Source organism: Pimephales promelas, chromosome 23 (assembly GCF_988280905.1).
Source record: "Pimephales promelas chromosome 23, fPimPro1.hap1.1, whole genome shotgun sequence".
Taxonomy (NCBI): Eukaryota; Metazoa; Chordata; class Actinopteri; order Cypriniformes; family Leuciscidae; genus Pimephales; species Pimephales promelas.
In genome coordinates, this window is record NC_142791.1 from 22890504 (window position 1) to 22914347 (window position 23844).

Below are 23844 nucleotides of genomic sequence, written 5' to 3' on the forward strand. Positions count from 1 at the left end.
GGCGTCTGCTCCTTATTTCCAACACTATGAGAACTTTAGCCTCTTTCTGCCCAGGACAGAGGACGGAAAAGGGGCAGCGGGGTAAAGAATGTGAAAGTCCTCTCTCTTATAAATAACCACGAGTCTCAGGCCAAAAGCGCAAAATACAACACGCTGTTACTAAGTGAAGCAGTATACTCATGTTAAACCATTTGTGAAGAAGGAGGGGTGAAGGAATGCAAAACAAAGATGTCTCTCTTTTGGGAAAATTCCTAAAGGGATTGAGTGTGGTAGGGGTTGGAGTATAAACATTTCTATCATTACTATTCATATTTATAAAAATTAAAACAAAACAATAATTATATAACCCATATACAAATTGTTGATCAGAAATGGTCTGTAATGGCAGTAAGCTCGAGTTCCTGGCATCCTCTTGATGTTGTGACTGCAATGTGACGGTGTTAATACAGAGTAGTATAAGCCTTTCAAATCTGATTCACGGATTTTATCTGTCAATCGTCATCAAGGTTCAACCGAAGATCAAGAGCCATCATGCGTGCATGCAACCAACAACCCTAAATACACCAGAGGAGTCGGAACATTGCTACAGCAAACTCTAATCATCATTTGATCAAAGATTGCACACAAAGAATGACTTTAGACGATCCTCTTCACATGGAGAGAACGAGCATGCAAAAAAAGTAGTGCTTAAGAATGCACTGGCATGCAACTACATGAAGACAAATTATCTGAATTAGGAGAGTAGAAAAATGTTTCAGGCAAATGTGCCTGAAATGGAGCCAGCTTATAAAAGTAGGTTGACTATGTTTTCTTCGTTACATTTAAAGTCATATTGATGTGCCAAGCGCCGGAGGCATGTTTTCTCAGAGGTTTGTGTGGGTGAAATAGGAGGAGGGGAAGGTTGTCACCTCCAGTGCCTTCTAGCACAAGACCAAACACAAGAGGTCAACTACCATACGCACAATCTCATTAGCCGGCCATGTAGTCATTAACAGCACGACCTTTGGAAATAATTAACATTTTCCTTCCTTGCGCCAACGGTCTCATTGACAATTCTCAGCAGAGCGCGAACTCTAAGGTGCGGGGTCTGGAAAACACGCGTTTCGCGGGGGACGACATGGGGTTATAGTGCGCGCTGTCAGTTTTTAGGATTAAAAGGAGCATTTTCAGATTACACTAATCGAGGAAATGGGATTATCCTGGCTCCTTACAGGCTTGGCAGGGTGTCCATGAGATTTGCCTCGTGGAGACGTGATGTTTCTCCTCTCATGAGGCAAGCCATGCTGTTTTCCCTTCTCAGCCGCATAAAAAGCCAGCAGAATCCCTGCTAAGTCTGACTCCAGGGCCTTGCTTGTAATGCATGTGTCAACGTTGCAAATGGCCTGCTGAACGGTGTTACACTAGACTGAACAGTCAAAGTGTAATAATAGAGTTTGAATTTGCAGCTTGTTATGTGCAAGTGAAGTGAGTTGTGAAACAATAACCGGCTCATGCTCGAACGCACAGAGATAAAGAGATCCTTCACCGCAATTGAGCTCTTATAAACGCCCCTTTCAGCATCTATACTGTTATTCGGTTTTTCTTCATCCCGTACTTAGTTCGAGAAGAGTTTGTTTGTGTGGCACCACCAGGGCTCTATCTGGTGTTATTACTGGAAAGGGGACTTTTCCAGGGGAAATATTTTTCCCACTGCTCCCACTGGGAGCGCCATGGCCTTTCATGCATGTGGGGTGGGAACCTTCAAGTTCTCTCTTCCCAAACTCAGGCTTGACAGGTGGTTTGGAAGAGCTGAGAGCAGTTTCACAGTTGCTCTTTGGTCTTTCCGTCATGATTTCAACAGAAGACGCTCAAGTCTTATATTGGTGGACAAGGAAACCCTCACCTACAGCAATCCCACAACCCTGTGAACCTTTTCAGGAGCTCACGTGGCACAAAAGGTGGCGGCGATGAGCAAGTAAGACCTTAAGTCTCTGCGCAGAGCACCTGGCTTGGACAGTGGCACCTGCCGAGTCCTCCTCAATCTGTTGCGTAACACGGTCCTGACGAGATACAGTAAAGTCCTTGTCCCTGTCCTTTGGCTCAGCCTGATCTGTCCTTACAGAATGCAACGGCATGTGCCAAACATTTTTTTGCAAGGCCTATTACAACATGTTCCCTAACAAATCACCAGCAAAACACGAGCCAGGTGTCAAATCCTATCACTTGCTCACTCTTCAGAAAATAACTGCCAGAAAAAAACAGAGCAAACTTTCTTGATGCTTGATGATTCAAACAATGCTTGAATAATACTGAATTTATTTGGCAGTCTGTCTGAATTTGTGCATACTGCCAAGGGGAACTCACCTCCACGATGTCCGAATTCGTCCGACTCTCATGGGGCTCGTTGTACTCAGTGTATTTAAGCAGAACTTTGTCCATGTCGGTGCTGGCGTACTGGAACAGTTTATTCGTGCTGTTGAAGATGATGAGGGCGATCTCACAGTCGCACAGAACGCTCAGCTCGTAGGCCTTCTTCATTAGTCCAAACTTCCTCTTTGTAAACGTAACCTGATAAACAAAAGAACAAGGAGAGGGTTACACTGGGATAGATTTGATACCTCTCGTTCAATGACATAGCCAAAACGTATTAGTCTACCTCTTTGGCAATGATAGATAGACAGTTTGATGTCAACCAACAGAGATGTGAAGTCCTTAAAGGAGAACTCCGGCGCAAAATGAATCTTTGGTCTAATAAAACATCGGTATCTAGTCAATCATCCTCTGAGATTTGTTTTCATGATAATCGAATGTATAGAGTTTTATCTCTAAAACTGTTTAGCATATAATGCTAGTACTGGGGGCATTTACTAAGTTTATACCACTAACAAGGCTCAAAATAGCCAAACACTAACACAGTAACATAATGAGAGTCCCTACATGCAAAACGAAGCATTGAGAACTTTGTAAGTGTACAGACCGTTTAATAAGAAGATACTTTATAAAGACAGTTCACTTCGTGTATACAGGCGGCGCCATCTTAGAAAATAGTCTCGATAAGTCGATCCCCGAACGCCGTTGATACAGTTCAGAAGTTTGCTGAACTTCGTACAGTTCAGATCACTCAGTACGACGTTCGTGGTTTGACTTGTTGTGACTGTTTTCCAAAGATGGCTCCTGCTGTGTGGACTGTCTTTATAAAGTATCTTCTTATTTAAACGGTCTGTACACTTACAAAGTGTGGGGCTATTTTGAGCCTTGTTAGTGGTATAAACTAGCGATTTCTTTTTACTTAGTTAATGCCCCCATTACTAGCGTTATATGCTAAACAGTTTTTAGAGATAAAAAAATTTTTTACATTCGATTATCATGAAAACAAATCTCAGAGAACGGTTGATAGGTACCGATGTTTTATCAGACCAAAGGTTCATTTTGCGCCTGAGTTCTCCTTTAACAGATTTCTTAACTAGCTTATCCCACAAGATTTCCTCATCAGATTCACCATTTCTGTTCAAGCAATGAATGTGCCATTGAATCATTAGTTCAACCGATTGATTCGCTCAAAACGCAGATTCGTTCAGAAATCAAATACCTTTGTGAGTCGGAGACATAGGTAATATTTTCTATTTGGGACAAAAACAGCACTTGTGTGATATTGCTTAAATATATCATGATAAATATGAGACACAACTAGTAGTAAATTTTAGGGCCATTCATTATAGAAGTCGCCCTGCTTCAACTCTTCACCATAAACTGTATGAAATGTAAGATGAACTACATATGTAATGTCTGGAGAGGAGAGGATATGTTAAACGCGTTAACAGTTTTAACACGTTATTTTCCCCCTTGACTAATTAATTCAATTAATGAGCTAAATCGACAGCCCTGAATAAAATATGAACTTCATTGACTTGTACTTGCAATTCATTTCATTAACATTTGCATGACTTGCGTAAAAGGCCCCATCAAAATGAAACTTATTGCTTGAGTGTACAGGGTCCCATCCATTCAAAACCAAACTCTTTGACAGGGTACTCTGGTTAGAGAGATATCAGAGCTCTACGTGCCATGCTAAATTTAGACTGGGGAGTTCAAGGTGAAATTCTGCCCAGCACGCTTCACAAATTGACAGCCCCTGGGTGGCAGGGTTCATAGGATTGCTTTGGCTAATGATGACCCAGCATCACCTAGGCACGCCGGCAGCGTTGCACACATTCCATTTGGAAAGGACAATTTCCCAAAGACACCATTTAAACCCTCACAGAACAAACTCTCCATCTGTGATGAGAATGAAATTCAGCGAGAAACAGCCGCACAAAACTCAAAAGAACTCTCTTGGGCATCTGACTGAAATATTCAAACCCTGGATTATTACATTCTGGCATCAAAATAAAATAGCTAAGAGTTGGCTCTTTGAAAGTTTAGTAACCTTAATGAAGTTCTCATTGATGTCTCATATAAGTAGCAGGTTCTCCTGAGGAAGAATGAATGAAGAACCAAATTAGACAATGGCATTCAGTAGTGTACAACTCTTTTTTTATATATATATCTCAAGAGGTTCTCAATTATGTCTCAACGTTGTATCAATTTTCTTCTCTAAAAAATAAAATAGGACACAAATAAATACATTTCTCAGAGGTTTCTCTTTCATAACTCAAATGGCCCATTGGAATTCCCAATTATGCACTGATGTCTCATTTAGGTATCAACCCTAGATGTCATATGCCTTTTATCAAAATTACTACTTAATTTTCATAGGAATACACTTTATCATTTCATGCATTCCCTCGGAATCAAACCCATGAATTTGGTGTTGTTAGCACCATCCTATACAGGTTGAGCCAAAGCTATTCCTCTAAAATGTTTCTTTTAAAATTTCTCAAGAGAAATAAAAATACCAAATAGAGACAAAGTATACATTTAAAAAAAAACCCCACAATGATTAAATAGCTCAGGTCATTTATCTAAACTCTAGAGGAGACATATGTGAGATTGCTGGGGTCTTTTTCTAACAAATCTGAGATGCAGGAGACTATTTGTTCTCCATTTAATCTAATTTCTGTCAAAGAGAGAAGGCCTTAATCCACATGGTGATGGTGGTGTTTGTGTGTTCCCGATCCCCGTGCGTGAGTTCGGACGTCACAAACAAACTCCAGCAGGGTGATCTTCTCACTCCTACAGCTCAGCACGCTGATGCTCTCACCTCCACATGATTTAGATTACGCTCTCTCACACACACATGCACATGCACCGGGAGCGACAGATGTCTTACACATGCTCACTGAGACGCCCCCACACACACATACGCGCGCCTTTCACGTGCTGCATGCGTTCAGCGCCATGTCTTGATTTACCTTAGATGTCTGAGTCACAAAGACTTGTTTTTTTTTTTACATTTTCCTACATGCTTTCTGACAGTATTGTGCACTTTGAGGCAGCAGCTAACCTTATATGAACATGCTTGCCCTGGTAAAGAATCATTCAGGTTTCTTTCGTAGGATCTGCTGCGGGGTAAGACGCCTCACACAGAACATCCCCTCAGAGCTCCACCACACGGGAAAGGGTGGGCAAGGAGGGGGGCTAATCGTGCCACTGCACTGGGGTCAGGAAGCACATTTGAGTGCATTTCCTGTCATAACAGGAAGGGTCCAATGGCTTCCCCTGCACAATGGCTTTGCCTCGGTTTCCGGCCTTATGCTGGTCACTGAAGGGGGTGGAGACGGGGGGTGTAGATGACAGCCAGCCATTTATCCTGAGCCCTGAGCTGTTGTCCACTCGAACACTAAAGCATTGTTCAGAAGCAAAGGACAACAAGTAAAGCAACAGGCTGAATATTTAACCTTTTTTATTATTATTATTAAAGCGCTCAACTGATAAAACCTCTGAGAAAAATAAAAAATGTATTCAGTCACTGAGTTGGCTAAAGTTTTTGACGTTACATTATAGGTCCTTCAATCTAATCAATAGAATTGTGGCAAAAGATTACAAGCAATATTATTAATTAAATGTAACAAATTAGAATTGAGTAATAATTAATCAAATTATTCCTTAAAAGTTAACCATTTAAAACGAGTAAAGTTTACAGACGTCAAAGATTAATTAAGAGCTCTTTATTGTATATTGCCAACATTGAAGACACCTGATGTTAACAAGCAGAATCACTGAAGGAGAAAACCGTAATTTTAAACAAACACTGATCACCACAATGGTGACTTAAATTTATGTTGGTTTTTTTTTTGGTTGTAAGTTTTACTCATTTTAAATGGTTAAATTTTAAGGAATTAATTTGATTAATTATTACTCAATTCTAATTTGTTACATTTAATTAATAACATTGCTTGTAATCTGTTGCCACATTTTTTTTGATTAGATAAAGCATATTCATTTTTTACAGTGTTCAGATCAGCATTTTTTAAATTTATTTTTATCTACAAACTATTTTTATCACACTTTCATTAGCACAACTGTTTTAAATCATTCTAATATGCTGATTTGCTGACCAAGAAACTTATTATTATCAATGTTGAAAACAGTTGTGCTGCTCAATACTTTTGGGGAATTTATTTTTTATGAATAAAACGTTCAAAAGAACAGCATTTATTTGATATAGAAATCTTTTGCGTCACAATAACATTATTTTTGATCAAACTTTCAAAATCGGTTTTTAATCTTACCAACCCCAAGCTTTTGAACGGTAGTGAGTGTAGATCTGAGTTGATCAGTTCAAAGCTTTCATCTAATATAGCTATTCTGTATTAAACTGAGAATGCCTTTTGAATTAAATTAAAGTCTGAATAGAGGTAGCAAACAGGATGCAGAAAATGTATATTTTTAACTCAAAAAGCAAATCTTCAAGACAAACTCTGAATGCTGGCTAGACAACGCCTTATTTGTGAGGATAAAAGTTTCGATAGATTCAAGAACTTGAACCTGTATTGATTTTCTGTATTGAATCTTCCTGCCATTCCCATTCAAATGCCAACTTGAGTTGAACCAAGTTCACTTCTGAGGGATATGTGACGGTTATTAGCTCATTAAGAGCTAACGCTCTGCTGGTATGACCTGCAGCTATCAGTGCTAGCCATGAAATTGAATAGTTCCCTCTCCAATCATGATCTCATGTTTGGCCCTGCGCTAGAGTTCATCCACAACACATGCCCAGCTTAATATATTTTTATGCGGTTAGGATAAATACAAAAAAAAGTAATACTAAAATCCTTATTTCCGAAGTTCTGAACGAAATAAAGCATGTGAACCCAAAGTCAAAACCCCTATTCCATCAGAATATAGAAATACTGGCTGAATCAGGAAGGTAAGAGGTTGGTGTGCTTCATAAGTGTTGTCAGATGTGGCTACGGATCTGTCTAATTGCCCGGGTGAGTAATAAGCTGGAAACTCTCGTTGTGGTGAATGATACACCCGCTGGTGGAGACACGGTTTCCTCCACTCCATTACAAACCTCAATTATTCACACTCTACACATCTAATGCAAGAGCAATGCATTTAATACGCCAATTAAAGAAGAATTAAAAACGGCAATTATGATTATTTAGGACGATCATATTTCACATTCACACACAAACACGCAACACACATAGGCAAAACTACAGCAGCCACGCAGTCCGAAGTGAAGTGAGAATCCAGCTTGTGAGTGTCTTGTGACGCTGTCGTCAGAAGCTGCTGGCACTTCCTTAAGTGTGTGTGTGTGTGTGTGCATGCACTAAAGAGTTATTGCATTTCTGTGAAATGAGCGTCACATCTTCATTCTTTCCTTCCAGATAACATCTCGTTTACCTGTCTGTTGCGTTCGTCCATTATCCGTGCAATCTGAATCTTTTTCCTCCCCATTATTTCGGCCTGGTATTCCTTTCCTATTCCAAAAGTACTTGTCTTCCTTGTCTTCCTTCCTCTCTCGCTGTCTCTGTCCGATCCTCAACGCAGTCTTTCCTCTTCGCTTGTTCCTCTTATTTCAAAGACTCCGGCATCCGTTCCTGAACAGACAAGACAGAGAAAGAGATCCAGATTTGATCACTGACGTTGAAATCATTCAGTGTTCGCAGGGGGGGTTAAGAAACCGAGCATTTTTGGCGTACAAAATCAGGACTGATTTAGAAATGTTTCACACAGCAAAAAAACAGTGCTTTAATATATAGATACAGTATCTCACGAAAGTGAGTACACCCCTCACATTTCAGCAAACATTTGAGTTTATCTTCTCAAGGGACAATACTATAGAAATGAAATACGTTTTAGATTAGTTGATGTGCTGCTTGTATAGCAGTGTATATTTACTGTCCTCTGAAAATAACTCACACAGCACTTATTGTCAAAATAGATGGCAACAAAAGTGAGTACACCCTAAGTGAACATGTCAAAACTGTGAGTTATTTTCAGAGGACAGTAAATATATAATGCTATACAAGCAACACATCAACTACTCTAAAATATATTCAAATTTCATTTCTATAGTATTGTCCCTTGAGAAGATATACTAAAATGTTTACTGAAATGTGAGAGGTATACTCAATTTTGTGAGATACTGTCTATATATATATATATATATATATATATGTACAGTATATATCGTGTGACCCCGAAGACTGAAGTTATGGTGTAAAAATTCAGCTTTGCATCACAGAAAGTAATTTTATTTTAAAGTATATTGAAATAGAAAACAATTATTTCAAAATGTAAAAATATCTCACAATATTACAGTTTTCTGTAGTTTTGATCAAATAAATGCAGGCTTGATGAGCATACGAGACTTCATTCAAAAACATTAAAAATAGTAAATATTTCAAACTTTTCACTGTATAAATAAATGTACTTCAGAAAATACATTTTTAATTAATACGTTTTAATTTTGCCATATTGTTTTAAGAAAAAGATTGAATAATGTTGTGCTTTCCAACAAATTGAGCACCAAATTGAGAACCAAATTGAGCAAATGTGAGTGTCCAAAACTGCCATATTTAAATAATGAAATATGAAATATATATAAAGTTATTATATTTTAAGCAAATGTACTTAGGAACTAATTTTTCTAAAAATAATACGATTTGGTTTAAGAGAATACATCTTGCATGTTGTTCATATACCATTGGCATATCGTTTTTCATATTGTTTTAGACATAATTTAGTGATTTTTTTTGCCTATTAAATATTGCTAAAACAATTTGTAGAGGATTTTCACATTTTCAACATCTTCATGTTTTCTGGAGAACATTTTTTTAGCATGTGCAAAACTCGCTGCCATAATGACAGAGAAAGTAGGTAGTTGCCATGGTGTTACCATGTGGTTTCTGGGGTGTTCTGGGTTGTTTCTAGGCGGTTTACTTGATAAAAGTATTATGCACCCTTATATGTGCAATAGTAAGTAGTTTAGGAAGCACCATTACTTATAAATAGCATAGGTTTTCATTACTGATATAGGTTGGCATGAGCCAATGTCCACTGACCTCAGAGAGCACTGGTTAAAGACCAGAGCGACTTGTAAAAGAGGAAATAAAACTCAAGGGCAACCCACAATGCAAATGAGATAAAGCAGTGAGCTTTAGGGAGGGAAAGGTGAAATGTTCACACTCAACAAGAGGGACGACACGTGGCCGGCATAGAAACTGAAAAATCAGAAGCAGATCTGCTTCTTATGACTTAAACATGGTCAACAACTTGGCAATGCATGCTTCAAGATCTGACCTTTTGATTATGCTTCAAGTCGACTGATAAAAGCCTGAGAGATGTGAAGGATTTGTGGAGGAGAGATGGAAAAATCAGATGATACATCAGAAGAGGAAGTTACAGGAATGTTGTGACAGCTTTTCATTTGAATTTGAAAAGCATACCAAACGATAAAAGCCTCGGCAAGCTCCGCTCAGACAAGAGAGTACGCCAACAAAAATGGAAACTTACAGTAAATTCAAGACAGTGAGATCAAATACTGAGTGTCTTTTGGCAGAGGTAAAAACTGCATTCGAAGTCCAATAAAACACTATTTCATATCGACTTTTACGGATCCCGTTATTTGTGCAAACACACCATTGTACTCGAGATCTACATCTACCTTATCCAATTTAGCTTACAGCATGATGGACGGTCACTCGGTGAGCAACACCTTACGTAACTAAGCTGTTCAGGACGTGTAATCCATTAAACCCGGACTCAAAGGTTTCCCTTTAGCCACTGGGCCGATGGTGTCTAGCTCACTCATCTCCAACTGATCAGTCTGCTTATGCGTAGCGCTTTCATTTCAAGATCAGCGTCTTGTACATGCTGTGGGTACATTGTGTCTCGCATGACTTGTTTGAAGTCTTTTATGCAGTTAAGCAGCCATATTTGAGCAAAGAAGAATTCTCAATCAAGTATCCAAGTTATTTTTAAATCATGGCCAATAACCAGATTTGTGAACAAGTAAAATTCAACAATTATAAAAAATATGGAGTTGACAAAATAAATAAAAATAAATATTAATAATAATAAAATATTAATAATTCATATTCATAATATTTTAATCTAATGAATAAAATAAGTGTATTATTTATATATATATATATATATATATATATATATATATATATTAGGGCTGTCAAGCGATTAATCATGATTAATCACATCCAAAATTTCATTAATCGCGATTAATCCCACCCATATATACATATATATATATATATATATATATATATATATATATATATATACAGTATATATATATATATATATATATATATATATATATATATATGAAGAGTTCAGATGCAAAAGCCTCTAAATGCCATTTGAAATTTTCTTTTTTAATGATGATTTTTTATCAAACTTGTATATTTAAGTTCAGTAATTTCACTTAAATAACAATTAATAGGTAATTATCATTGCCATTTAAGTGAAATCATTGAACTTAAATATACAAGCTTGATAAAAATCATCATTCTAGAAGAAAATTTCAAATGGCACTTAGAGGCTTTTGCATCTGAACTCTTCATATATATATATATATATATATATATATATATATATATATATATATATATATATATACACACATTAAGTACACACACATGCATGTATATTTAAGAAAAAATATTATTAATATATAAAATATTTATATATAATATAAATTATATAAATCTGTATCCAGTATATACATATACATATTTCTTAAATATATACATGCACGTGTGTGTATTTATATATATATAAAATAATTATACACAGTGCACCCACATATATTATGTAAACACAAACTTTTATTTTGGATGCGATTAATCACGATTAATATATATATTAGGGCTGTCAAACGATTAATCGCAATTAATCGCATAATATATACACAAAATATATACAATATACACATATATATATATAAAATATACACACACACACATATACACAAAACATTTGAAAATAACAAATATTTCTAACATAATCTGCATCCAATATCAATAATTAATCAGATGGATATCAATATTGAAAAACAAAACTTTAAGGAAATGTAAAAGTAAATAAAAGGAAATAATGGAAGGAAAATAAATAAATAAATAAATAAAATCATATTCTGATTCCAATATCGGACGAAACGAAAGCCAAGATTTTTTAAAGAGGTAATTGCCAGGTAAACTGTGAAATTGAGTACACGCACTTGGAAAAACCCCACAGGAACTGGACATGTCGAGGCAAAATGGCTTAGAGGTCAGAGATGCCAGTGTGTTTACCCATGTGACGGAAAGATAAAGACGGAGAGAGAAACAGGCGTAGGAGGAGCTGCTGTGTTACTTGAGTAGGAGGGAGGGCGGCCCAGTGCCACGAAACCAGGAGCAGGGATCTCCAGAGACTAATGTGCAACATTAAGTCACTTTGTTAATCTGCTCTCTGCTTCTCCCGAGGGTAGCAGGAGAGGACAGATATCTCCTCGCCCTGTGAAGAGCGGCATGGTGCCACCGAAATAAAACAGCGCTGAGATAACACCTAGATATGACTGAGACAGTCTCCTGAGGGGCCATTAGACCCAGGACAACTTTCAGAGAAGGGCAGAAAGGCCTCCTAGCAAACCCTTTGCAAATTAGCTGTGGTAAAAGGGCAACCCGAGTACAAATCCTGCATGTAACTGTAGCCAATGAATATTTGTTTTTTTGAAAATACCACACCATCGCAAACCGCGGCGCAGACTGAAATCACATTTTACATTAAACCCATCACTATAACACCAATCAACACGATTTTTACATTTCCTGAAGAAAAAGTGACTGCATGGTGCTTGCACATTCACAATGCTAATGTGTTTTGACTTTTTAGCATGTTGCTAAGTGGTTATTAGAGTGTTCTAGAGCACACTTTAATCTCTTTGTTAGTTTTAGCTACTTTTGTTAGAACCCTTAAGGCCTGTTCACACCAAGTACAAAAACAATAACTATGAATGAGAATAGGGAAACTGTAATGAGAAGGAACAATCATTGGAATCGTGACGGTTTTTTTTCCAGCTGATGAATGCTAAAAACACTGACAGCCAATCCGAATCCATCTTGATTTAAAGAGCTTTTGCAATTGCACACCTTTTCTAATGAAGTTGCATGATTTGAGGTGCAGCAATGTGAAACGAGCTTAAAGTTTTGTACTTAAAGTTGTTAGGGGATCTCAAAAGTATGAGCAATAGTAATAGTGAAGCTTGCCTTAGCAAGCGCCACTAATAACGAGATTAAAAGGCAGAAATAAACAAAAGAAAATCCTCAAACTAGCATTTATAGTGCAGCCTCTGGCGTATCTTGGCTAATGTCAGTTAACACGATTGAGATTGGAGCCAGTACAACTTCATTATCACCATCTTTCAGGGCATCTGAAAGCCTGAAGATGTGCCAGGCAGCAGAGGAACTTGTTGGAGCACGTCGAAGCACGTCCTCCGAGCTCTTGGCAGACCAGAGGTGTCAGACAGATGACTCTGACTCGAAGAAGGAAGAGGCTCTTCGCAAACAACCCCCAGCAGCTCGCACAAATGAACATAATGACAGGAAAACTTTGCAGACTGCCTCATAAGGAAGTGACATCACTGAGTAGAAACAACAAAAGATGCCTCTTCCCATAAACCGCTTCACAATGCAATGAAAATGGGAAGTACCGATATCTATCAACATTCTGAAGTTATACCATCACTATCATGGTTTGATAGCAAGACACCACTTCTTATACAGTACATCACATTTCCTAAGCATGATACACTGCCAGGCCAAAAACAACAACAACAACAGAGTCGCTGTTTGGATTACAATAGGCAAATAAGTCAATGATTGGATCATTATTTCAGTGATTAATGTTTCTAGCATGTTGTATGTTTGGCAACAGTTCTTCTAACCCTAATTGATGGAGTGTGTAGCTCTTCATTTCTTAAACAACCATGTATGAGACACATCATGGCCATATTCCAGGATGATAATGTCATCAGGCTCAGATTGTGAGGATCATGAAGAATCATTTTCACACATGAATCGTCTCCTCTCAGTCCATTGAGATTCATTGAGAGTCTTTGGGATGTGCTGGAGGAGACTTTACAGAGTGCTGGACTCTTGCATTGACAACACAAGATCTTGACCAAAAAATGGATGCACCTCTTGATGCATATACATGTTATTTACTTAAAGAGGTGTACACATTTTTGGTCAAGATCTTGAATTTAAGGATGAATTTAGGCATGATCAATTAATATGTGAATAAAGACTAAATTAAATCTGTTCAGCATATAAAGCAATTGAGATTCTTAAGAAAATTTGGAATAAACCGCTCAATTCATGTGGATTAGTTTTATGATCTCTATATGAACTTTTTGAAGCGCCAAAGTCAGTTGTGTAGCTTTCAATGAATGGTGAAAGCTCTCATAAGTCTTAAGGGTTTGGAAAAGACACACGCGTGAGTAATTAATGATAGAATACCAACTAACCATTTAAGGTTAGGGGTTTATTCAAGTATGAGCGGTGATATTTGCTTAAGAAAACACAGCCAATCAACCAACCTCATCCCCGGTGGCCTTCAAAACATGCTCAAAATGTTCAAGAACATACGTTCTGCCAGCTTTCCCCCAAGCTGGATCTCATGGAAAGGACTCCTGCATCTCTTTGGTGTCTATCAAGGGAACTTGTGGCTCAGAGCAGTGGCCGCCAAGAGACTGTATCAATCAGTGCCGGAATGGGGACAAGTCACTCTCCACCCCACCCTTACGGCTCGCCTCAAAACTTCCCAAGGACAAAGAGGAGACAGCGTCTGTCTTTCTCAATGAGAGCACGCGAGCTGTGGAGGTTAGTCGTACCACGGAACGAGACCAGCTCCCAGACGCCCCGCTACATTCCCATATCCTGAACCCGCCGTTCCTCACGGAGCACAGTGCGTGAACAGCCGTGGGCCATGTGAGTCCAGGATGATGCTGTCCGCTTAGCGCCAGATTAGAGAGATCTAGCTTTGGCTCACATTGCAATGGTCTTCTATTGCAAGTTTTCAGAAATTCTGTGTTTAAATACGCAAATAAGGAAAGATCTACTTAAATAAACGTCCTCCACAGAAATCTGAACATTCGAGCGGGGTTCAATTCTGGTTTTAGAGAGAGCATTTGGAATATATTTTTTCACACTACATAAATCAGAAAATATGGCCAACAGCCAACATGTTTTTAGGAATAAAATGTGATATATATATATATATATATATATATATATATATATTAGGGGTGGAGCCGAATCCGAACACGGTATTCGGAAAGGCACAAATAATGTGTTTTTTACGAATACTTATTCCGAACAAATACTTAAAAAAATATTTGTATTCGGGAACAAGAAATACTTTATATCAAAAAGCTGCGTTCCTCACGAGACCGCAGTGCGCGAGTTGAGTGAGTGACGTTCAGGAAGAGTTTACTGACACAGGCTGCTCCACACAGCAACAGAGAGGGCTCGGCTGAGCGAAAAAACACTTAACTGCATCACTATTTTTGTTGAATAGATGTTTGTACCTTAACTAGGTTCCGGAGGCAGTTTATAACTTTCGGGAAGCGGATTTTGATCGGGAGTATATTCCATTATTGACGTCTGCAGACGGGTGCTCTCATGTTCGCTCTGTTTACGTGGTTCTGTTAGCTCGGTAACGGTAATTATTTGTTTCTTTCTTATATGGCTTGGTTGAATTCTAATGTAGAATGCGGTCTGTTATTATAACAGGCCGCTGCTTATAAGTATAACACACCGTTGCTATGAAAAACAGAGCGTTGCCATGGATTCTAAACGTAGAGACAGAACGGACTATTTTTCTTTTTTAGCGGAAGCGATACAATCGTTTTTTAAATCAATAAACTCCTTTTTATATCCATATTTTGAGTCAAATTATTGATTTATTTGGGCTTCGGGCTTCGCGTCGGGCTCATAATCAATCTCCTCGCTATACATTATCCCTAACTTATTCTGTCTGTTCAGCGTTCTCCACCGTGGTTTTGGGGTTCATAATGTTCACAATTGTATTTCATTAGTTGTTGATTTAACCATGGTTCATGAGGTAATGGCTGACTGTTATTTTCTTTTCAATGACTTTTCTTGTTACATGTTCATTGCTGGATTTATAGAAAAACATCAACCAATATTGCATATCCATAATTATTATAATGGATATAATTAAAGAATCCATACACTATAAAGTAAATTAAAGAATTTTATGCCTATTTAGAATTTTACTCGAATACAAATACAAATACAAATACTTTCCCCCCCTGAACAAATACAGATACAAATACCGGCTGCTTTGCACACCCCTAATATATATATATATATATATATATATATATATATATATATATATAATGTTAAATACATTGCCGTCAAATCGATTAAAACTTAAATGACAATTAATAGGTAATCTTCATTGCCATTTAAGTGAAGTTACTGAACTTAAATATATAAGCTTGATAAAAATGATCATTTTAGAAGAAAATTTCAAATGGCACTTAGAGGCTTTTGCATCTGAACTCTTCATATGTATGTATGTACACTGTAAAAAAATTTCTTTTTATGATTAGTAATCACAACATTTTTTCTTTTGTCAAATCAACTTAAATAATTTGTTTAGTTCAGATAACATATATTTTTGAGTTTCTGATGATTAAACCATTCTCCTTCACTGTATTAACTCACTTTTTCCATTTCAATGAACTTAAAATTTTAAGGCAACCAGGTTACTTACTTTTTTAAGTTAAACCAACAGTATTTTTTTTACAGTGTTATACATATATACACACATACAAACTTTTATGTTGAAGACGTGAGTAAATCGTGATTAATCGATTTGACAGCATTAAATATAATGATATGTCAACAAACCTCTCTGAATATTATCCGAATGTAGACAGGAATAAAACTGTGATGTTGTGCTGTTTAAGTGGAGATTTCTGAAACAACGCATTTAAAAAACTGCCTTTTAAGAAGTGTACTGTAATTGAAATCTACTGACACAACAGATAAAATGTAGTACACATTATAAACACTAAAAAAAAATGTGTCTTTTAGCGGTTTTCCCTGCAATGTCTTGCCTTAACAAAGTTAATTTCACAAAAGACAGAAATTGCGAATTAAACTTATGTGCAAATAAAGTGTTTTAAGCATAAATCTCACACAATTAGATTACATTTATGTTTAAAACTGGAAGAAAAAAATTCTAATGAGGTAAAATAATCTAATTCAAGATGTTTTCTCTAAAAACAAGTTTAGCCTGGTGCGCTCAACTTCCTTATATACCAAAATCAATGAAAAAAATCTCAAATTATGTCCCAGTTTTTGCAAGACTTTAAAACGACCTAATTAGCTAAGCTAGCAGCTAAAATCAAGCTATTAGCAACTATCTGATTCATATTCTGGCAAATAACTCTTAAAACTATGACAGTGAGAGGCATTTTAGCACTTTGCTCATACTGTAGTTGTGTGCGCATTTGCATGGCTTCCTTTTGCTGTGGAGATGTGTGTCACACAGCTGTGTTCTCTCAGTGTGTGTGTGCGTCGCATTTGCGCTTCACCGCTAACCGATACCCACTGCCAACTGAAACTCTGTGGCCATTCGTAGCCACATGCTAAGATATCACTTCTCTTTTCTGGTACATTATTTGAAATGCTCTAAATTCATGACATTAAAGACTGTGGTGCAGATACATGCTCACTTAAATTTACACCTTAGCTAAAATAAATTTATGATCTATACTTTTTTTTACATCGCAATATACTTTTAAAAATGAAAATGTACATCACATTTACCTGACCCATACATTTATTTTCATAAGTGCAAGTATTAAGTAAGGAAACAGGTATTTAATAACATGACATACTTTCTTTGATTTGAACGAGACTTTACTAGTTGTCACATAAATAAAAATGAAATTTTAACTTGAGTTTAAATAATTTTACTCTGTAAGAATAATAAGAGTGAGGAATGATGAGGCACAAAACTGCTACAGATTAATAAAGGAAATGAATACAATTATACAGTTTAACGTCATTATGCATAAATATTTGTCCACAGATAAATCCATACCCAGCCAATCAGAATCAAGTACTCTAGAAAGCTAATTTACATGTTATCAGATGATGTACTTCTTATCAAAAGGGACAGTAAATAATTTATAATGTTACAAAAAATGTATCAAAGAATGTTGAAACAAAAATCATGGTTTTCACAAAATATTAAGAAGCACAACTGTTTTAACATTAATAATAATAATAAATATACCTGTTTCTTGAGCAAGATATAAGCATATTAGAATGATTTATGAAAAATGTGAGCAATGCCATGGAATTTAATGTGAGTAAATAACTGTTTTCTATTTGAATATATTGTGTATATAAAATAAAAAGTAATTTTAAATTGTAATATTTAACAATACGAGTGACTTCTTTCAAAGACTTAAAAAAAAAAATATCTTACCATCCTCAAATTTTATGCAGCAAAATCTAACACTTCCAACATTAAGAAACATGATTTTTTCCAATGTTTGTCAAGAGTAATTGCACTCTAGGCCTGCAGTTAGCGGTTAGTTCATGGCTTAGACACGGACGTGTGATCGATATCCGTAAGAGTTTTTGTCAGGCTGCCCGACGTGCAGAAGAGATCTTGCCAGCCGGTTGGCTCTGACATCAGAGTAAATCTCAGGATCTATCCACTCTTGGCACTCGGAGCCTCTGGCAGTGTGTACGGGACGAGCTCTCACGCACCAGGTGACTGACCTGAAGAAAGCAGGTGGCCATTTCTGCGGCTGATACTTTCAACTACACTCTGAAGTTTAATCTGTGATTTTGGTGGTTTGTTCAAAAAGTTCACATAGCCGTCGTCAGATTTGGACTTTAGTGAGGCGCGGTGGTTTATGGGATGAGTAGTTCCTTTGCTCGGAAATGAAAATATGTACACAGTCTTGTACCCTTGACTTTTTTTTTTATTTTCTCTTCGTTTTTTCACTCGAAATGATATGTTGTATGCTTATGAGTTCAGCCGTAGCTGGTTATCCTCAGACATGCTCTAATACTCTTTAGATATGGAATTTACAAAATGTCAATGGAGAAATGAATGGGAAATTTACTTCCGGCATCAACGTGATGCTCTATATGGGTTGGAGATGTGGGTTCAGTTGCTGAAACGCTCAAGTTTTATTCCGTTTTGAAGAATGAAACGAATTAAATGGCTAGAACTTATTCTAACCTCTAATATATCAGCGCTCAGATTCGCTTCCATGGCGCTGTCAAGTACAACTTACAGTCTGTGAGGCAGTGTTATAGTACTCGAGACTCGGACTCGTCTCGGACTCGGTCTCGAGACCATATTTTAATGGTCTTGGTCTTGTCATGGACTCGTGTGCATTTGGACTTGGAATTGACTCGTACTCGAACATTTTTTTTTTTAGGACTCGGAATTATTCCCGAGTCCACTCGAGTTCAATTCAAAATATTTTTCATGATTATTAATGTATGTTAATAAAATATTTCTTTAAATTGATTGACACGCCCAGTGTTTGGTGATTTTCTAGTGCGCAACTGCGCATGACAAATTGTAATAAAATTACTTTTAACACCACCTACTATGTGGCCTTTTTACCCTAAACTGATCATATTTTTTAAACTCTAAGTAAATTCAGTAAAAAAAAAAAAGGATTTCTGTAAGTAAATAAAAGTAAATTAGGTAATCAACTCTCACTGGTCTCGGTCTCGACTCGGACTCGACCGTCTCTGGTCTCGGACTCGACTCGGACTCGACTCTCTATGGACTTGGTCTTGACTCGGACTCGACTCTCTATGGACTCGGTCTTGACTCGGACTCGACTCTCTCTGGTCTCGGTGTCGACTCGGACTCGAGTGAGGTGGTCTCGACTACAACACTGCTGTGAGGTAAACTAAACTAAACATTGGCTATTGGCTATTTGAAAAGGGGGAGAAGCCATTCAATATGTCCCGCCTTAGCTTCCTGTTTCATAAGAAATTACGTCAAAGCTGTGCTTTCCAAGCAAGGGGGTAATCCATCAGCCAAAAGCTGAAGCCTCACGGGAGCCGCCATTGTAGCATTGTTCTTATGCTGTTAGCTTCCATTGACTCCCATTCATTTTGGAGTCACTTTGACAGCGAATAAATTTACTCTGAGGTAAATAAATCTGAGGCGTCCAAAGACTTAATTTGTCCATTATTTATTTCTAAAGAAACACGACAATGTATACAAGGCTCCATTACCTTGTAGCTTACATTATGGCCCCGTAAAAGCAGTTTTTGTAAAAATAGGCTAACGATTGAGTCATAACGAATCGTCTCTCTGTCGCACAGTAGAGAAATTACCGTATAGAGAGGAGGAGAAGCTCACAGGCAATTGGGGGGAGGTAGAGGCATAAAGTCCGCTAAAGTCGAGGGAGAATCCATACAGGTTGCTCATGTGACAGGCTCAGTTTGACCATGCGCAGTACGCCTGGCTATCAGCTTTTAACAGGATTCAATTTTCTCCGTTGAAATCAATGGGCTCGTTGTGTCCATTTCTTTTACTGTCTATGGGTCCAAGGCACTTCAGTGGGCCTTTAAGAACAAAATTCTTAGTAACGGCTATTTATCGTCTTATAACTTTCTAATGAATAAAGTTAAGGATATTTTGTACTCCCCAAAACATTTCTTAATAACGTTCTAAAGGTTGAATTCTTGAGAAAGCTAAATGTGCTTCATGTGTTTATCTCACACAGTGTCTGCGTCATAAGAACTGTATTTGATCTGGCAGTGGCGGGCTGGGGGTCTGGGTGTGGGTGTTTACAGCCGCATGGGAACCATCTCACGGGGAGGAAGTGACGTGGAAGCTCGGGAGCATTGTAAACCAAACCAGGATGACGGCAGCCCCCTCAAACTCCCCCTCACAGACTTCCTCTTCCAAATATACTGCACGTGTAAATGGAGCAGAACCAAAAATAAAATTGTGAACTTTTTACCTCAAACAAAGCTTGATAACTCATCACAACTGAATCAAACGTTGTTTACATTACGAGAGACAAATCTGGGGTGTTGTGGGATTTGCAACTTCAGAAAGAACAATATTTGATTTACTTTACAGTGGTTGTGTGACTTCAAATGCACAATAGAGACGCTAGTCATCTCATCTGTAGACGCTCATTTTGAAAGTAAACCTCATTGTGGGAGTTGGCCAAAGAAAAAATCTGACACATAACCTACTCAAAGAACAAACTGACATCAGTCTAGCAACATGGTCAGGCCCAGTTTGTCACGTCTGTAGTGTTGACGATGGAGAAACTTTGGGTACACTCTATGCTATATTTAAGCAAGATAACATGAGACATTCACCATATAACACAGCCTTGAGTGTCTTAAAGGGATACTTCCCCAACAAATCTGCATTCTGTCAGCATTTGCTCACCCTCATGTTGGACTTATTCTTCTGAGGAACACAATGACTTCCAAACAACATTTGACCCCATTGACTTTCATTGTATGTTGTGTTCCACGGAATAAAGTTTGGAGTGTCCATTGTTTTTTAACAGTTACTATAAATTAATATTTTATTAAGCCAATTTAGTGATTAGCACTTTTCTGCTGGACAATCTAGTCCCTAACCTTATAAACTAAGGTTAATACTTGGAAGCTGTAATAGCTGGTATACTTCATTTGGCGCAATATTGTATTTTAACATGACTTGTATAGACCAATCGGCCTCCCGAAATGAAACTATGCAGTTTATAGACCTACAAAACATGGTTTAAACTTCTGCTGTCAAGACTTGTCGGTAACTGTCCTTGATCAGCTGGGCTTCTGTAAGACCTCAGGAGGTCAAGAATGTCCATTTGTCATTTGGAAGACACCTGGCTTGGGATTCTTGCTGGAGACACTGTCAGTGTACAGATGTCAAGTACGAAAGCTGAACAGACTGAAGCAGGAGCTCAAGAAACCTGCTGACTATCCCGTTAATGGGAATAACTGGACAGGATTCCAGTGGCGTGTTACAGTGGACGCAGTATCTGTTACCTCAAGAGCCAACAAGTCACATTTTAAATACTTTAACTAACCTCACTCTAAACTATGAACACATGATCCACTAAAAATATCCCCCAACGCACGCGTCGAGTGGCGGCTCGCTGATTAACGCTATATACGGCCCATCGTACAAAGAGTTCTCTGTGCGATACCTACTCACTGGAGGATGTAACAGTGAATTGAGCATTTTACACCAGTGACAAAGATAGATTACGTGACAGGGGGGAAAATGTAGGGTTTTTTTGGGTGGCAAAATCAAGTTGTGCCAAAAAATTGCTTTGAGAGCAAGATCAGCAAAACCACAGACCAGGAGAGCTTAGGTCTCACTTATATATTTTACATTTTTCTATAGTGGTGAAACTATAGGTTGAGCATTGTACACATTAATGAACATTCATCATTTATCCTTCATGTACCTTCATGAATCCATTAAATATATATATATATATACATACATATACATACTACAACACTACAATCAAATAATTTAGTCGAAAGAATTGTAATCTTTTTAAAAGAAGTCCAAACACCAAGGCTGCATTTGTTTGATAAAAATACAGTAAAAACAGCAATATTATAAAAATAGTGTTGCAATTAAATATAACTGCACTGTAAAAATTAATACGCTTTATCTAATCAATAAAATTGTGGCAAGAGATTACAAGCAATATTATTAATTAAATTGAACAATTTAGAATTGAGTAATAATTCATCAAATGATTCCTTAAAAGTTAACCATTTAAAATGAGTAAAGTGTACAAAAAAATAAATAAATAAACAAAAATATCTGAATAACAGACAGGCGTCAAAGATTAATTATTTTATATTATCTTTATTTTATATTGCCAACATTGACATATTGACAACAAGACACCAGATGTTAACAAGCAGAATCGCTGAAGGAGAAAATCTTAATTTTAAAACAAACCTAAACTGATCACCACAATGGTGACTTTTTTGTATGTTTTACTAATTTTAAATAGTTAACTTTTAAGAAATTATTTTCATTAATTATTACTCAATTATATTTTGTTAAATTGAATTAATTGACAATTTTTTTTGATTAGATAAAGCGCATTAATTTTTACAGTGTTTTAAAATGTAATTTATTCCTGTGATCGAAGCTGAATTTTCAGCACAGTGTCACATGATCCTTCAGAAATCATTCTAATATGATTTGAAACTGTGACATAATAATTTAGGAGTTGAAACTGTAAAAGAATAGCATTTACAGTACTAAAAATCAGCATTTAGTAAAAGTCTGTCACTTTGGATCAATTGTATCCATTTAGCATGACATTTTTTTACGAGTCGGCATAGAAAAAACCCTGTCTTTTATATAATGACACTGAACATTTTGTTCAAACGTCTTCATTCAGCAGTTACAATCAGTCCAGCTGTTTTTCAGGAATGATGATGGTTATACACGTTTGTGGTTAATGAAGAAAACCAAGGAAAGTGCCATGGAGGTCTGACCAGCACCCAGACCACCCAGCAGGATAACCTACACAACTCATATACTGGGTGCACTCGTCCCCATATGTCCTGCTAGCCGTTAATACCACAATTACAACTTCATCCCGCCAAGCCCTTTAAGAAACTGCTGCTTATTCCTTAATATGACAAACCTCAGAAGTTCCAACAGGCCTCTAATAACATTTAAATCCAGAAGTTTTTTGGATGGTTCGCTTTTTAAAATACATCACCGTCACAATATGTATTAATTGGCTTCTCACCATCGAGTGATTCCTCGCACAGCTTATGTTAATGAAAACACACTGGCTGTTGTCATAATTTATTGCTGTTAAGTTGTCATCATTCACCGGTAACTAATGCAATCGCACGTCAGGTTTATAGTTTCCTGAGGGCAATAAACAGTTGAAGTGTGTGCCATTCTTTGAGAGTCTCAGTGCATGGCACACGTTTCCTGTTTGTCTACAAGCGTTTCAACTCTTCTCTAAGAGCACTAAAGCATCAAGAATCATGTGCATTTGCTCATTCTTGCAGAACTTTCCACATGTACTAACAACACGCTTAAACACTTTCACAAAATGGGCACAATGAATGTTATTAAGTACAGGGAGGAGCATTAGGCTTTCCTGGATCACATTTTGCCCTTTGGCCATTATTATTGTACAAGCACCAGTGGAAAGCACTTCTCTCTTCTAAACTGCTGCGTTTCACCCAGGGAACCCCATCCTGGATATTCTGGGTTAACTGTAAAGCCATTCGTTTCAGTAAGCGCTGCCATATAAAATAACTTGTTTACAGTTCTCCAATTACCACAGCGGGGTATAAATAGAGATGCTATTCACATAATTACACCATTTTGGAAAAAGATGTTTGTTTAGTGTTACCTAAACCA

General features: G+C 37.2%; 1 protein-coding gene and 1 long non-coding RNA gene across 4 annotated transcripts in view; one reads left to right on the forward strand and one right to left on the reverse strand.

Moving 5' to 3' along the window:
• The window catches only part of LOC148969464 (uncharacterized), a 91010-nt gene that overhangs the window by 51793 nt on the left and 15373 nt on the right, over positions 1 to 23844 (forward strand). The gene's annotated exons all lie outside the window — the stretch shown is intronic.
• The window catches only part of mef2ca (myocyte enhancer factor 2ca), a 53878-nt gene that overhangs the window by 20243 nt on the left and 9791 nt on the right, over positions 1 to 23844 (reverse strand). For all 3 annotated transcript variants that reach the window (XM_039676737.2, XM_039676738.2, XM_039676736.2), the window contains 2 exons: positions 7771 to 7967; positions 2344 to 2547 (listed from right to left, as the gene is read on the reverse strand). In XM_039676737.2, the coding sequence (XP_039532671.2) occupies positions 2344 to 2547; positions 7771 to 7824 (258 nt within the window). In that variant the 5' untranslated portion in view covers positions 7825 to 7967. The remainder of the gene's footprint in view (positions 1 to 2343; positions 2548 to 7770; positions 7968 to 23844) is intronic.